Here is a 15431-nt window from a genome sequence, read left to right on the forward strand (position 1 = left end):
TCCCTTTTCCTGACTTGCAGGCCCTTGGGTTTCTTGGCCTTTTAAGGGTAAAGCTGTGTAGAGTTTTGGGTAAGATTGGGTTTTACATTTGGCCCTTTTTTTTTAGAAACCTTTTGGGTTTCTGGTTGGTTGTTTGTTTGAGGGGGTTGTTTCCCACCTTTGGGAGTTTTTCCAATTGATTTTAGACTTTTGGTAAAAAGGCCTTTGGGGAGTTTTTTCTTTGTTGTGGTTTTTCGTTTCTTTTGCCAGGGAGTTGCCCTCCGAAAGTGAGTTTAGGAAGTTTATGGTTTTTTGCTGATTCCCCTTTGTTTCTTTTGGTTTGGGTAAATTTTGTGGAAGGGCAGTTTTGGTTAGGGTGTTGTGTGCTTTTCTTCAGAGCATGTGGGTTGGCTGTGGCGGGAAATTGTGTGGAGGTGTGTGAGAGGGTTGTGGGGTGAGTTGTGTGGGTGTGAGGTGTGGTGTGAGGGTTGGGGGGGGGAAGGAATGTGTATGAATGTGTGTGAGGGGGTGAGTTGTATGTGAGAGTATGTTTGGGGGAGGGTGGGTGGGGTGTGGTGAGTGTGTAGGTGTGTGTGAAGGGAATGGGGTTGAGGTATGAGGGTGTGGGTTGTGTGTGTGTGTGTGTGTGTGTGAGAGAAGAGAGAGAGTGTTTTTTTCCCTTTGTTTGGTTTTTTAAAGTTTGTTTGGTTTTTTACCTTTCCAAATACCAGTTTTAATTTGTGGTTTGGAGTAGGGTCTTTTTGGTTTTACCCCCCTTGCTGTTTACCTTTGGGTTTCCCAGTTTTTTTCCCTTTTTTTGGAGGTAAAGTTGAGGAATGGCAAGGCTGCCAGGTGGGAATTTTGTTTTGTGATTTTGGTTGGTGTTGTGGTTTTTGTGTTTTAGTGTTTTTTTTTCATTTATGTTTTAGTTAGGGTTATTTAGAATTGAGGGTTTTGGCCTTTTAGGGGTTTCCAGCCTTGTTTTGGCTTTTTCTACCTTAGTTCCCACGGTTTTGCTTTGGATTGGAGTTTTTCCAAATTGTTGAGTTTGGCCTTTTCCGGGCTGGTGGAATTTTGGTTTTTCCTTTGGTTTCCCTGTGGGTTTTAATTTGTAAATGTTTCCCTTTTGTGATTTTTGCCCTTTTGAAGTTGTTTTAGAGTTTCCCCAGGGAGGAGGTTTGTTTGGAGGTTTTTCGTTTTTCCCAGATTCCGGCCCTCCCAAAGCCCCGGATTGATTATTGCCCTTTTTTCCACCGGCCCAGGGTTCCTTGTGGATTTGGGGCCCAAACCCCAGACCGGGGGGACCCTTTTTCTGAGTTTAGAGAACAGCCAAGGAGGGAGAGACCCGGCCTGCCGCCAATCCCTTTGTTGGTGGGCTTGCTGGGAGAGGGGTTGGGTTTTTCCGCCCATGTTTGAGGCCAGATTTTCCCCGGCCCGAAACGGGGGTTTGGTTTAAGAGGGAAGTTTAGGTTTTGGGGGCCTTCGGGGTGGGAGGGTTGAGGGATGGAGGGGGTTTGTTGATTGGATGCCTAGGTGTTCCTGGGAAACCGTGCCCAGGAGGTGGAGGGAAGGGGGTTTCCCGGGTTTGGGGGTTTTAATTGTTTGCCCGGGTTTTGGTTTTTCCCTCCTTTCTCGGGATTTGGAAGGACCGATTTTACTAGAATTCGCCGCAACCTGCCCAGTTTGTGGAAGGCCTTTGGGGCCAGATTTGGGGGACCGAAATCCACGCCGCCCCGGGTTCCCATTGTGTTTCTGACGGGCGTTTCCGGGAAGGGGAGTTGGCCCACCACGGGGGTGTGACTTCGGGGAGGGACCAGTGGATTTGCAGGTTTATTGAGGGAAACCCCGGGCGTAATGTTTTGGCCGAAGAAACCGCCCCAGATTTCCCGGTTTTGGAGGCCCGGGATGGACCCACCCTGGGTTGGAGGATGGTTCCCAGAGTTGTTTTGCCCGGGATTTCTTTGGGGGGGGAAGGCTTAAGGTTTCCCGAAGCTGGAGTTTCCCTTTGGAAAGGGAGGAGGGAGGGGATTTTTAGTTCCAGAGGGTTTGGGCGGTAAAGACGGAAGAAAAGAGGATGGTTTCCTGGGGGATTTTCCCAGTGGGATTTGCAGGAAATGCTTAGGAGGTTTCCGTTGTAAAATTTCCAATGGGGTTGGGGTTTGCAGGAGGCCGAGAGGGATCCCCCAGGTGGGAGCCTGCAGGGGCCGGTGTGGCTGACCACACCCCCAAGGAGACCCGGAGCTGGATTTACCTTGGGCACGCTCCAGTGAAGGCCGGGGTAGCTAAGGATCCGAGGGAGGCCAAGTGTCCCCAGATCTGAAGTGGTTCTAGCTCAGCCAGGGCTTGGAATGATGGGAGCCCGGGGTCTGGTCAGGGAGGGGGGTGGGAGGGCTGACTCTCAGAGAGGTGAGACTGTTCTCAGAACCGGATTGGGGGTGGATATGGGGCCAAGGAAATAAATGTGTCTGTCTGCCGGCTGTCAGTGTGTGCTCACTGCGGGGCGCCAGGAGGAGCGGTGGATCAGGGCTGGGAGGGCGGGCCGGGCTGAGGGGGCCGGCCCTCGAATGCAGCACCGGTGCTCCAAAGAAGGCTTTGGGTCGGCCAGGCAGCTCAGCGACCCCTGCAGAGAGGGCTTCAGAGTGAGGGAGGCGGAAGGTCAGGTGGCCGCCCGAGCACCTCTTTATTTCCTGCCCATGTTCTCGGCAGTGAGGACCATGACAGTCAGTTCACTTGGACAAGAAAGCTGGCAGAAGATGCCCGGAAAATGGGGGAAGCCAAGGTGGGAAGGGGCATCCTGGAGAGAGCCAAGTGAGTCCCTCTAGGCAATGTTCTGGTCGGGCCTGGGCTCCCGCAGAGGGGGATGGGGAGGCTGTGTGCAGGGAGCCCCTTGGAGAGGTCACCAGGGCCTGAGCTGGGCTGGGGCACAGCCAGGAAGGTGGAGGGACAGACTCAAGAAGCCCTGGGACCATTGGGGTGTGTCGAGGAGAGACCATCAAGTCTGGTACCTAGGGAACATCCCACGGAGACGAGGTGCGCCCAGAGCTCAGGAGCCGGGAGATGGAGCTCCGAGATTCAGCCATCACGCATGGGAAACCCCCAGGGAACTCCTGACCTTGACTCTGCAGGAGGGATTGGCAGGCAGCAAGCAGAGCCAGGAGCCAGGAGGGTCGGGAAGAGAGAAGTCCTAGGAAGCAGGGGATCATAGCGGCAGAGACTGCCAAGAGGTCATGGAGGACAAGCATGGACACACCGGCTTTAGCCACAAAGAGGTTCTTAAGACCGCAAAGGAGAGCAATTTCATTTGGACAAGGAGCAAGAAGCCCAGTTACTGGGCTGAGAATGAATAGATGGAGCGGATGGAGAGACAAAGGAGACCGGAACCCCGTGCTGGGTACTGAAGGGGGAATGGGGAGTTAGAGCCGGGCCATAGCCTCGGCCATTGGTGACTGAGTACTTTGGAAGGACCTGCCTAGTCGGAGGCAGGGGATTAAGTATGGCAGCTGCTTCTGGTCTCTGCCCTCTCCTACTGATCCTTTGCTGCCCCATTCAGGTCATCCTTCCCTGTGGCAATGTACAGGTCTGACCACTAACGCTCCCCTTGGAGCTTCCTCCAGCCTTTAGGTTCCTGAGCTTGGCATTCGAGGCGCTCAAGCTGGCCTTTGGCCTCCCTTCTAACTCCGTTTCTGTGTGCTGCTTCACTTGCTCCGCCTGTCAGCCAGCCCCGGGCTCACCCTTTCCTCGGCCGGTACCCATCCTGGGCCTGGCAGACTCTCATTTCATCTTGGCCTTTGGAGTTGAGCCAAATTTCACAGAATCCCCCATGGCCGGGGTCCTGTGCTCTGTTTTGCCCTGGGCATCCAAGGGTCTGAGATAGAGACATAAAGGGGACTTTTCAAGGCATTTAGTCAGCTCCAAATCGCTCCTTGTGGAGACAGGGACAGGCCAGAGCATGAGTCCAGTTGGCCGAGGCTACACACAGTCAGCGGTAGAGCTGGGATTTGAACCCAGCTCTTCCGACATCCCTGTCTCCACTACAGCAGGACCCAAAGATGAAGTAGATGACTCTGCCTGCAAAGGGAGAGGGTTAGAAGGAGGATGATACAAAGGCCAGGAAGAGGGCAAAGGGGACTGGGAAATAGGAAGAGGTGGGGATGGATATCCAGGAAAGTGGCCTAGAAAGTCAGAAAGCCCTGGAGGAAGGGCCAGAAAAGGGGCAACAGATGGGGGGGGGGGTGTGTGCAGAGCCCAGTGGTTGCAGGGAAGCTTAAGTAGATCCAATCTGAAGGAGGGCAGGGGGCTCTGAGGCCGGAGAGGTGACAGAAGTCAATCCACACATGAAATCTCTAAGGGATTCATTTCACGGCCATCAAGACTGGAGATCTTAGAACATGGGAGTGACATGTCAAGCAGATATCTTGTGTTAGATATGCCTTGGAAGCAGTTGGACAAATGAAGAGATATTACATCATGTAGGGGGAGGGGGAGGGGCCTGGCTCCAGCAGGGTGCGAGAGAGAACGGGAGGACAATCTTTTTTTTTTTTTAATTGTATTTTATTTCCCCCCAATTACATGTAAAAACAAGTTTCATTTTCTGTTTAAAAAACTTTCGAGTCCCAAATTCTCTTTCTCCCCTGCTGTCTTATTGAGAAGGCAAACACTTTGATACAAGTTATAATGGGCCATTCTGTAAAATGATGTCTATGTTAGTCATGCTGTGAAAGAAAATGCAAGAAAAATAAAGTAACCAAAAAATATAGCGCTCATTCTGCATTCAGGCTCCACCATTTCTTTCTCTGGGGACAGAGCGTATTTTTCATCCTAAATCCTTTGGGATTGTTTTCGATCATTGCATCACCCAGAAGAATTAAGTTGTTTAAGTTGATATTGTTACAATGTTACCATTTAGAGTTGATGACTGTTACAATGCTGCTGTTCAGAGTTGCTGGTTGTTACAATGTTCCTATTTAGAGGTGCTGGTAATCCCGATGCTACTGATCAGAGTTGCTGATTGTTACAATGTTGCTATTACTAGGGATAATGTTCTGCTTATTTCACTTTGCATCAGTTCACGGAAGTCTTTCCAGGTTTTTCTGAGAACATCTACCTCATCATTTCTTTTCTTTTTAAAATTTTTTATTTTATTTATTTATTTTTTTAAATAGTTTTTTATTTACAAGTTATATGTATGGGTAATTTTACAGCATTGACAATTGCTAAACCTCTTGTTACAATTTTCCCCCTCCTTCCCCTCACCCTCTCCCCTAGATGGCAGGATGACCAGTAGATGTTAAATATATTAAAATATAAATTAGATACACAATAAGTATACATGACCAAAACATTATTTTGCTGTACAAAAAGAATCAGACTCTGAAATATTGTACAATTAGCCTGTGAAGGAAATAAAAAATGCAGGTGGGCATAAATATAGGGACTGTGAATTCTATGTAGTGGTTCATAGTCGTCTCCCAGAGTTCTTTCACTGAGCGTAGCTGATTCAGCTCATTGCTGCTCTATTGGAGCTGAATTGGGTCATCTCATTGCTGAAGATGGCCAGGTCCATCAGAATTGGTCATCATATAGTATTGTTGTTGAAGTATAGAATGATCTCCTGGTCCTGCTCATTTCACTCAGGATCAGTTCGTGTAAGTTTCTCCAGGCCTTTCTGAAATCCTCCTGTTGGTCATTTCTTATAGAACAATAATATTCCATAACATTCAGATACCATAACTTATTCAGCCATTCTCCAGCAGATGTGCATTCACTCAGTTTCCAGTTTCTGGCCACTACAAACAGGGCTGCCACAAACATTTGTGCACATACAGGCCCCTTTCCCTTCTTTAAGATTCCTTTGGGATATAAGCCCAGTTAGCTCATCATTTTTTATACCAATAATAATATTCCATTACATTCATATAGCATCACTTGTTCACCAACTCTCCAACTGATGGACATCCTCTAAATTTCTAATTCTTTATCACCTCTAAAAGGATTGCAATAAAATCTTCTTTTTCCATAATGTTCTCTAAAATATAATGTTCTCTGGGAGCAGGTTTCTTAGGGGGCTTCCGGAGGTAGCCTTCGTTTCAGTTCAGTATAATAATCACCTCAAATGCAGCCAGGAGTTAAAGTCCAAATCCTTTCTTTTCTCCTTCAAAGTCTTGAATCTTTTCCTGGGGCCCGGTTAACTTTAATAGAGGCCTATCTTTCTCCTTGGTTCCAAGAGCTCCTGCCACTAATCCTTTGCCTCTGCCGGCTTCATCCTCCAGCCAGCACAAAAGTGGAAGATGGAATGAATCTGTCTCCTCCTCGGAGAGTAGGCTTGTCCCTTTAGTGGCTTGTCCTTTTGTGGGTTCCTCCTTATATATGCTCTCTAAAAGGTGTAAATCTTGTGGAACTCTAATAAGTACTAAGTACATTAGTGAACTAGAGAACTGTTAAGCACCCGGCTAAATTAGATAATTATTGTCTCTTATCAATTCCAGTGACCTCGCACCTTGTAAAAATCCTAACATTTTTCCTTTTTTAAAAAATCTCTTTGGGATACAGGGCTAAGAGTGGTATTGTTTGATCAAAAAGTATGCATGATTTTATAGCTCTTTGTTCCAAATTACTCAACAGAATGGCGGAATGATGCTTTATCAATAGTGCATTAGTATCTCAATTTTCCCACACCTCCACTGACATTTATCATTTTCTTTTCTGTCATATTAGCCAATCAGACAGGTGTGAAGTAGTACCTCAGAGCTCTATTAATTTGCATTTTTCTAATCCAGAGTGACTTAGAGTATTTTTTCGTGACTTTATGCAGTTTACCTCATCTAGACAGGACCAATTCATATCCTTTGACCATTTAACAATTAAGGAATGGCTCTTATTTCTACAAATTTGACTCAGTTTTCTATGTTTGAGAAATGAGGTCTTTATCAGAGATGTAAATTTTTTTCACTGTTATTATTATACATTTCTCTCCATTCTATTCTTTCCTCCCCTTTATCCCACTTCTCTCTTCTTCTACCCTGTCCATCCTCAAAAATGCTTTGCTTCTGATTTTCACCTCTCTTGATCCATATTGGGGGACAGAGAAATTTCCTAGGGTCAGCTCAGATGATGCCTTATCCAGGAAGCCTTCTGGGTTGCCTCTAGGACAAAGTATGTCATCCACCTCTCTCTGTCACATACACATGTACACACACACACACACACACACACCACACAATATTCCTGAAATGCTTTGTACCTTATCTCACATTTTGGTTCTTCCAACCCTCATTTCTCCTGAGATCTCTCAAAATTCTCTCTTCCCCAACCCTGTCAGCTGAGGCGCTGCCTCCAATTTTATTTAAAAATTTAGGCCACTCTCTCACATATTTCTTCTACTTTTCTTCATCTCCTACCACTCAAAGTGCCATCTGCCACTATTTCCTTCTTCCCTCCTACTGTCACATAACAAAATGGCCTTAGTCTTTACCAAGGCTAATCTCTATAGCACATTTCATCCCTTCTTCCTCAAGAGATTGCACCTCATTTCTCTTAGCATGTATCTTCAATCTCCCTCTCTACTGGCTTATTCCTCAATATGCCCATGTCTTCTCCATCCTAAAAAGAACTTTTACTTGATTCCTGTATCCTTGCTATCTATGGCCATATATGTCTTTGTATCCTTTGTGACTCTGTAGCTAAGCTCCTGGATGAGGCTGTCTACACTAGGTGCTTGCTTTCACTTTCTGCCTTCTCACTCTCTTCTTAACCCTTTACAATCTGGTTTCCAACCCTATCAGTCCTCAGAAAGTGCTCTCTCCATAGTTACCAATGACCTTTTGGTCGCCACTTGCAATGGCTTCATTCTCCTTGACCTCCCTGTAACCTTTAGCACTACTGATCACTCTCTCCCTCTTCATATTCTCTTCTCTAGGTTTTTAGAACAGTCCTCTCTTCTGCTTCTCCACTTATCTCTCTAAGGGCTCCTCTGATTCCTTTGCTACATTCTCCTACAGAACATGCCCTCTAAGCCATGGATGTCCTCAGGGCTCTGTCCTGGACCCTCTTCTATGGCTCCTCCCTGTTACTTGGGGATTCCTTCCACGAATATAATTATCATCTCTGTGCTGATGATTTTCAAATCTACTTTTTCTGCCTCCAACTGTCTGTTGACTTCCAATCTTGAATCATCAGTTACTTTCCAGACATCTAGAACAGGTGGTCCAGGAGACATCATAAATTTAACTCATTATCTTTCCTCCTAACCCTCGACCCCTCTATCCTCCCAACCTCCTTGGCTTCCAACTTAGAAGTCATCCTTGACTTCCACTTTCTCTCATCCTCCTCCTAAACAAAAAGGGGCCAAAGTATTCTCAGTTTTGCCTTTGCATCATCTCTTGTCAGTTTTATCTCTGCAATATTTCCCAGCATGCTCTCTTTTTTTCTCTGATACTGCCTCCGAACCGGCGGAAACCTTTTTCACCTCACCTGGACAACTGTGATAGCTACTGGTAGACCTTCCCTTCTTGATTCTCTCCCCATTCCGGTCCATTCTTCATTAAGTCACTAAAATGATTTTTTAAAAAACACAGACATGTCTGATCATGTCTCCCACTCAGGACCAAATACCTAATGCTCTGTTTGGACTTCAAAGCCCTCTATAACCTTCAATCACTTCTACCAGTCTCTTTAGACCTTAGTCTCTTCCATATATCCTTGGATCCCAGTGACAAACTGATCCATGAAGAACCACCCTACTTCCTCCACCACCATTTCAGCTCTGGGCATGATCTCTGACTGTCCACCAGGCCCGGCATGGGCTCCTTCCTCTGCTCCAACTACTGATCTCCCTGGCTTCCTTTAAGTCCCAACTAAAATCCCACCTTCTATGGGAAGCCTCCTCCCTTAAATCCAGGGCCTTCCTCCCTTAATTCTTTTCTATGCATTCTGTATTTAACTTGATTGTGTAGATTTGCTTGTTTTCTCCATCCAGGGCCCACTCGGAAGGAGTGCCTGCCCAGAGCTAACCCCAGTGCCTGGAATGGGGCACGATGACAAGCTTCCCACTGCCCTCTGCCCCCCTCCTCCCCCGGGAGGAAGGGAGAAAAGCCCAGAGGGGAGCCTGGGAGAACTACTAAGCCAAGGCATTAAAGGGGCTTGGTGATCTCGAAGCCCCAGGGCTGGAAGTACGGAGGAGGAAGGATTTGCCTTGACTTAAGAGGGAGAAGAGAACACAGGAAGGGGGAACAGAAGGGAGGAGGGGGGGCAAGGGGGCAGAGGGGCGTTGGGAAAAGGTTTGGGAAATAAGGGCAGAATTAAAACTAGGAGGGGCCAAGAAGTAAAGGGACCAGGCGGAGGTGAGGGTGCCCAGAGGGGACAGGAACTTAAGGGGGGGAAGGGAAGCCTGGCCCTGGAGAGAAGGAAGGAGGCCTGAGAAAAGGGGACCCTTTCCCGGGCCTAACCCGGATTAGAGGGCTTCAGGGGGGTTTTCTACCGCTTCCCGCTCGGGGAAAGGTTAGGCGGAGGAGGGGGACTTGGGATGGGAACGGTTTCCGGCCCCCTTTCAGGCCAAGCTTTTCCTTCAATCAAATGGTCCCGGTTTGGGCCAAGACGTCGGGGGGGGGGCAAAGGTCGGGCCCGGCTCCACTGCCCCTCCTCCCCGCCCCCTCCCCCGGCCCGCCAGGTTTCCAGCCCTCCGGGCCCCCCGCCCCGGCCCTCAGTGCCCCCGGCCAAGGGCGGGACCTCCCCAGAGGCGGAGTTCCCACTGGGCTCCCCGGGGGCTCCTCCCGCCCGGACGCCTTCCCCCCGCAGGCCGGGTCGGGGGCAGCTCGAGCTCGGGGTCCGCCGGCTCCGCCGGCCCCGGCCCCGGGGCGCGGCCCCCTCCCCGGGCCCGGGTTGGGCGGGGGCGGCCCCGGGTCGCGCGGGCCGGGGGGGGGGCCGCGGGGGCCTCGGTTCCTCCCCGGGAAAGGTTGGAGATCCTCCCCAGAGGGGGGGGGGGGGGGGAGGTTCAGGCCGGGTCCCAGGGGGGGGGGGGAGGGGGGGCCGGCGGAGCCTTCCCACGGGGAAAGCGCCCCTGAGGGGGAGGGGGAAGGGGGGGTCCATTTGGGCCCTCCCGGGGGGGAAGGGGAGGGGTCTGGGCGTCCCCCCGGAGGAGGGGGAGGGGGGAGGGGGAAGGGGGGGGCCTGGTTGCCCCCGGGAGGGAGGGGGGAGGGGTCCGGGCGGGTTTGGGGAAATGGAGCCTCTGGAGGGGGGGGGGAGAATTAGGGAATCTCAGAGAAGGAAAGGGAGGAGAAATTCCTGAGTCCCTGAGAGAGGAGGAGGAAGAAGGAGGAGGAGGTCTCAGGGATCCTTCGGAAACCGGCGAACCCGAGAGAGGAGGGGGAGGAGAGGCCAGTGCGGAGTCTTCCCGGAGAAAGGGAAGATCCAGAGGGGAGAAAGGGGGAGGAAGGAGGGAGGTTTCAGTGGGAGATCCTCCCGAAGAAGGAAGGTAGATCCTCAGGAAGGAGGAAATCTGAGACGAGGAAAGTTCCAGTTCCGGAGCCTTCGGGGATTCCCCTAGAACTCCCGAAGGAGGAGGGAAGGAGGAGGAAGTTCTCAGTGCTTGGAGACCCTCCCCTAGAGAGGAGGAGGAGGGTCTTGCTGCTGGGAGGAAGGTCTCAGTGCTTGGAGATCTTCCCCAGACTGACAGCATTCCTAGAGGACTCCAGGCTTAGAAGGGACTTGGAGATCATTTCCAAGTAGGGATTGCTTTGAAATGGCCATCATCTCCAGGAGATCCCTGATCTTCCCCTTAGCCTTTCCTTCAACCCATTGTACAGATGGGAAAATTGAGGCAAGTCTGGTTCCACCCAGGGGTTCTAGCCCTGCCAGGGTCTTGAGGAGCTCCAGGATCCCCAGGCCAGGCCTTCTGCTCCCCAGCAGGAGGTGGGGGTGGGGTGGCGGAGACCTCGGGAAGCCCTGAAGCCTTTAACTGGGCTAGGGATTCCTGTGTGAAAGAGGGGCTTTGGATGGTTGCAGCCTGAGAGTGGGGATGAGAAGGGGCAGATGGGGCCCCAGAGACTGATTTCCTCCGTTTCCCCACTGCCTGAATCAGGGCCATTCGCTGGCCTGACTTTACTCCTCTTCCGGGCCCGGAAGGAAAGGACTGAAGGGAGACTCGGGGGGAGGAAGGGGCCGGGAGGAAGGGGAAAAGGAGCCTTTGGCTTGGTTAGGAGGCTGCGCTCCCCAGGGAGAAAGGGGAATTAAGAGACGGGAGGGCCTGAGCGGGAATAGCAGACGGGGTGGAAGGACAAGGGTAAAGGGGGGAGACTGAGGAGGAGGCAGGTAAAGGCGAAGGGGCGGGCGGGGGGGCCGCAATTGTCGGGGCGGCTCCAGGACGCCCTTCCAGAGGACTGCTCCGCGCCCAAGGGGAACCCGGCAGGGGGGAGGGCGGGCCCAACCGGTTCCACTTCCAGTTTCCCTTTACTTCGGCCTCAACCATCAAACTGAGCCGCTACCGTGGCGCCCTCCCTGCCCCCGGGCCCCCGGCCACCCCCGCCCCCCCCCAAATTCGCTACCCCGCCCCGCCACCGCCTGCCCAAAGCGGGCCCTTCCTCGTCTCCCCTCGTCCCTCTTCCTCCCCTCCCCCTCCTCCGCGCCCCTCCTCCCGCCCAGGCCAAAGCCTGAGGCGGCTCTGCCCCGGGCAGCCCCGCCCACGCCCCGCCCCTTTTCGATGCTGCCTTTCCCGCTCCACAGTGGGGGATTGTGGACCTCTCTGGGCACCAGCACCTTTTTGGGAACCTCAAGCGGCCCGGGACGGCGGGCGGGCCCGGGGCCGGGCCGGTCACGCCGGGGCCCCTGCCCAGCCCCAGTCCCGGGCCCCCGGGGGCTCCCGGAAGCGGGGAGCTGGGCGCAGGCGCCAAGGACGACAAGGGCTACTTCCGCCGGCTGAAGTACCTGATGGAGCGGCGCTTCCCCTGTGGGGTCTGCCAGAAGTCCTTCAAGCAGTCCTCGCACCTGGTGCAGCACATGCTCGTGCACTCCGGGGAGCGGCCCTACGAGTGTGGCGTCTGCGGGCGCACCTACAACCACGTCTCCAGCCTCATCCGCCACCGCCGCTGCCACAAGGATGCACCCCCGCTGCCCGGGACCCCGCAGGCCCCGCCCCCGCCGCCGCTGCCCCCCCTGGCCCCTGCCTCCTCCGCCGGCGTGGACAGCGGGCCCCCGCCTCCCGGGGTGGCCCCTGGGGCCCCGGGCGCTGGCGGCGAGGGCCCTTTCACCTGCCCCCTGTGCTGGAAAGTCTTCAAGAAGCCCAGCCACCTCCACCAGCACCAGATCATCCACACGGGTGAGAAGCCCTTCTCCTGCACCGTGTGCAACAAGAGCTTTAACCGCCGTGAGAGCCTCAAGCGCCACGTGAAGACGCACTCGGCGGACCTGCTGCGGCTGCCCTGCGGCGTGTGTGGGAAGGCCTTCCGTGATGCCGCTTACCTCCTCAAGCACCAGGCGGCCCACGCGGCCGCTGCCGGAGCCCCGGCGCCCCGGCCCGAGTATCCCTGCGACCTGTGCGGCAAGTCCTACTCAGCCCCGCAAAGCCTGCTGCGACACAAGGCGGCCCACAGTGCTGCCGCCGCCGCTGCCGCGGCCGCAGCCCCCGAGGTCCCCAAGGACGGAACGACCCCGGCCCCGCCCCCCACCTTCCCCCCTGGGCCCTATCTCCTGCCCCCAGACCCGCCGGGCGACAGTGGAGAGAAGGCGGCGGCGGCCGCGGCCGCAGCTGCAGCCGTGGTCTACGGGGCCGTCTCGGTGCCGCTGCTGGGGGCCCACCCGCTGCTGCTGGGGGGTGCGGGAGGCCCCGCGGGAGGCGGGGGTGCGGGGGCCGTGGGGCCGGGGGCCCCCGCTCCGGGCAAGACCTTCTGCTGCGGGATCTGCGGCCGGGGCTTCGGGCGCCGGGAGACACTGAAGCGCCACGAGCGGATCCACACAGGGGAGAAGCCCCACCAGTGTCCCGTGTGCGGGAAGCGCTTCCGCGAGTCCTTCCACCTGAGCAAGCACCACGTGGTGCACACGAGAGAGCGGCCCTACAAGTGCGAGCTCTGTGGCAAGGTCTTCGGCTACCCGCAGAGTCTCACACGCCACCGCCAGGTGCACCGCCTGCAGCTGCCCTGTGCGCTGGCCACCCCTGCTGGCTTGGCCCCGGCCGCCGGCCCCGGGGCCGGGCAAGCCTCGGCCGCCGCCGGCGCCGCCCCCCCCGAAGGCCTCAGCTACGCCTGTTCGGACTGTGGGGAGCACTTCCCCGACCTCTTCCACGTCATGAGCCACAAGGAGGCGCACATGGCCGAGAAGCCTTACGGCTGCGATGCCTGCGGCAAGGCTTTTGGCTTCATCGAGAACCTCATGTGGCACAAGCTGGTCCACCAGGCGGCCCCCGAGCGCCTCCTGCCGCCCCCGGCCCCTGACGGGCCCGGCCCCGACACCCCGGCCGCCGGCCTGGACAACGGCCTGGCCGGGGAGGTGGGGGCAGCCGTGGCGGCTCTGGCCGCGGGGGAGGAGGCGGGCACGGGAGTCGGGGCGGGGGCGGGGCCCAGCCCTGGGGGCCCTGAGCGCTTCAGCTGTGCCACCTGCGGCCAGAGCTTCAAGCACTTCCTGGGGCTGGTGACCCACAAGTACGTGCACCTGGTGCGGCGGACGCTGGGCTGCGGCCTGTGCGGCCAGAGCTTCGCCGGCGCCTACGACCTGCTCCTGCACCGCCGCAGCCACCGCCAGAAGCGCGGCTTTCGCTGCCCCGTGTGCGGCAAGCGCTTCTGGGAGGCGGCGCTGCTGATGCGCCACCAGCGCTGCCACACGGAACAGCGGCCCTACCGCTGCGGCGTCTGTGGGCGGGGCTTCCTGCGCTCCTGGTACCTGCGGCAGCACCGCGTGGTGCACACGGGCGAGCGCGCCTTCAAGTGCGCCGTGTGCGCCAAGCGCTTCGCCCAGTCCTCCAGCCTGGCCGAGCACCGCCGCCTGCACGCCGTGGCCCGGCCCCAGCGCTGCGGCGCCTGCGGCAAGACCTTCCGCTACCGCTCCAACCTGTTGGAGCACCAGCGGCTGCACCTGGGCGAGCGGGCCTACCGCTGCGAGCACTGCGGCAAGGCCTTCTTCTACCTGAGCTCGGTGCTGCGGCACCAGCGGGCCCATGAGCCCGCGCGGCCCGAGCTGCGCTGCCCGGCCTGCCTGAAGGTCTTCAAGGACCCTGGCTACTTCCGCAAGCACCTGGCGGCCCACCAAGGCGGCCGGCCCTTCCGCTGCTCGGCCTGCGGGGAGGGCTTCTCCAACACGTATGGCCTTAAGAAGCACCGTCTGATCCACAAGGCTGAGAGGCTGGGAGCCGCCGCTGCCGCCGGGGCCAAGGAGTCCTGAGGGGGTCGGCCCCCCCCCGGCTCTCCCGCTTCTGGGCGTCCTGACCGGCTCGGAGGGGCCTTTCCACCTGCCGACCCCCCACCCTTCTCCCTAAGCCCGGTAGGGGGAGCTTCACTCCATAGGGATCTGGCCACTTCCAGCGTGAGGGATGGACTTAATCCTTCACCTCTCTCCCCCACCTCCCCCACATCCTGGGAACTCTAGGACCCCTCTAACACCAGACTCCCTTTCCATCTGCCCCTTTGTAATACCGCCCCCCCCCCCAATGCCCGAACCTGTAGGAAATGAGGCTCGTTCCCACCCCCCTGCTCACCACCACCGCCATCTTGGATCTGGCTGGAATTGGGGAGGGGGAGGTGGGTCGGGAGAGACACGGGGTAGGGGGACTGATTGCCGTTTGGATGTGTGGGGAGGGTGCGGGGTGGGGGTGGGGGGGAGACGCAGTTTGTACAGACAAAGTCGGGAATAAATATTATCCTTGTGGCACGACTCCATCCTTTGCCCTCCCTAGGAGACCCAGGGCACTCAGGGGAGGGCTCAGTGACCTGAGAACTTCCTGTCTTTCCATTCCAAGATGTCCCTTTTCTCTTAGTTTTCTCCCCGCACTTCCAGCCTTAAGAAAAAGCCCGAGAAGGGTCCCCTAACTCCACCCCCCCACCCCCTACCCCCCAGTCTCCCAGCTGGAGCCAGAAGCAGCATCCTGAGGCAGAGTTCGGCTCAGCCCATCGACCTCCACGGGTCGCTCTCCGCTCTTGTCTTGCCAGCATTTGGGGGAACTGGCAATAGGGAGAGCTCGCCTCAAGCCCCGCTTGACCCTGACGTGACCCAGCTCTGGCCCTCCCTCCCACGTGACTTTGGGAAAGCTCCTTGCGCTGTGGAAGTCTCTCAGACCTGGCCTCTTGTCTCTTATCTGGCCCACGGGTCTCCTTTTCACCGTTCTCCTTCAGTCTTCCAAGTCAGTCTTCCAGAAGCTCAGCTCCGACTGTTCCTCCACAGCTCAACAAGTTCCGGTGACTTCCCGATGCCTCCGGGATAAAGCCCAGAGCCCTCTTTGCCTTTGAAAGCGCTTTGCGCTCGATTTCCCTCGGCTT

At 55.6% G+C, this 15431-nt stretch overlaps 1 protein-coding gene across 1 annotated transcript; it reads left to right on the plus strand.

Annotated features, from left to right (window-relative positions):
- Positions 1 to 3928: 3928 nt before the first annotated feature.
- Positions 3929 to 14463, plus strand: ZNF865 (zinc finger protein 865). Its single transcript, XM_031961804.1, has 2 exons — positions 3929 to 4062; positions 11646 to 14463. Exons 1-2 carry the CDS (start codon positions 3929 to 3931, stop codon positions 14338 to 14340), a joined length of 2829 nt encoding a protein of 942 aa, XP_031817664.1. The 3' UTR covers positions 14341 to 14463.
- The last annotated feature ends 968 nt before the right edge of the window (positions 14464 to 15431 follow it).

Source organism: Sarcophilus harrisii, chromosome 3, assembly GCF_902635505.1.
Source record: "Sarcophilus harrisii chromosome 3, mSarHar1.11, whole genome shotgun sequence".
In the NCBI taxonomy this organism is placed as follows: domain Eukaryota; kingdom Metazoa; phylum Chordata; class Mammalia; order Dasyuromorphia; family Dasyuridae; genus Sarcophilus; species Sarcophilus harrisii.

What these genes read in the sequence shown, in the direction of transcription:
- ZNF865 (XM_031961804.1), top strand. Translation starts at nt 3,929, where the DNA reads ATGAGTCCAGTTGGCCGAGGCTACACACAGTCAGCGGTAGAGCTGGGA. An exon ending in TCTGCCTGCAAAGGGAGAGG is followed by an intron (nt 4,063 to 11,645) that starts GTTAGAAGGAGG and finishes TGCCCCGGGCAG; the next exon opens with CCCCGCCCACGCCCCGCCCC.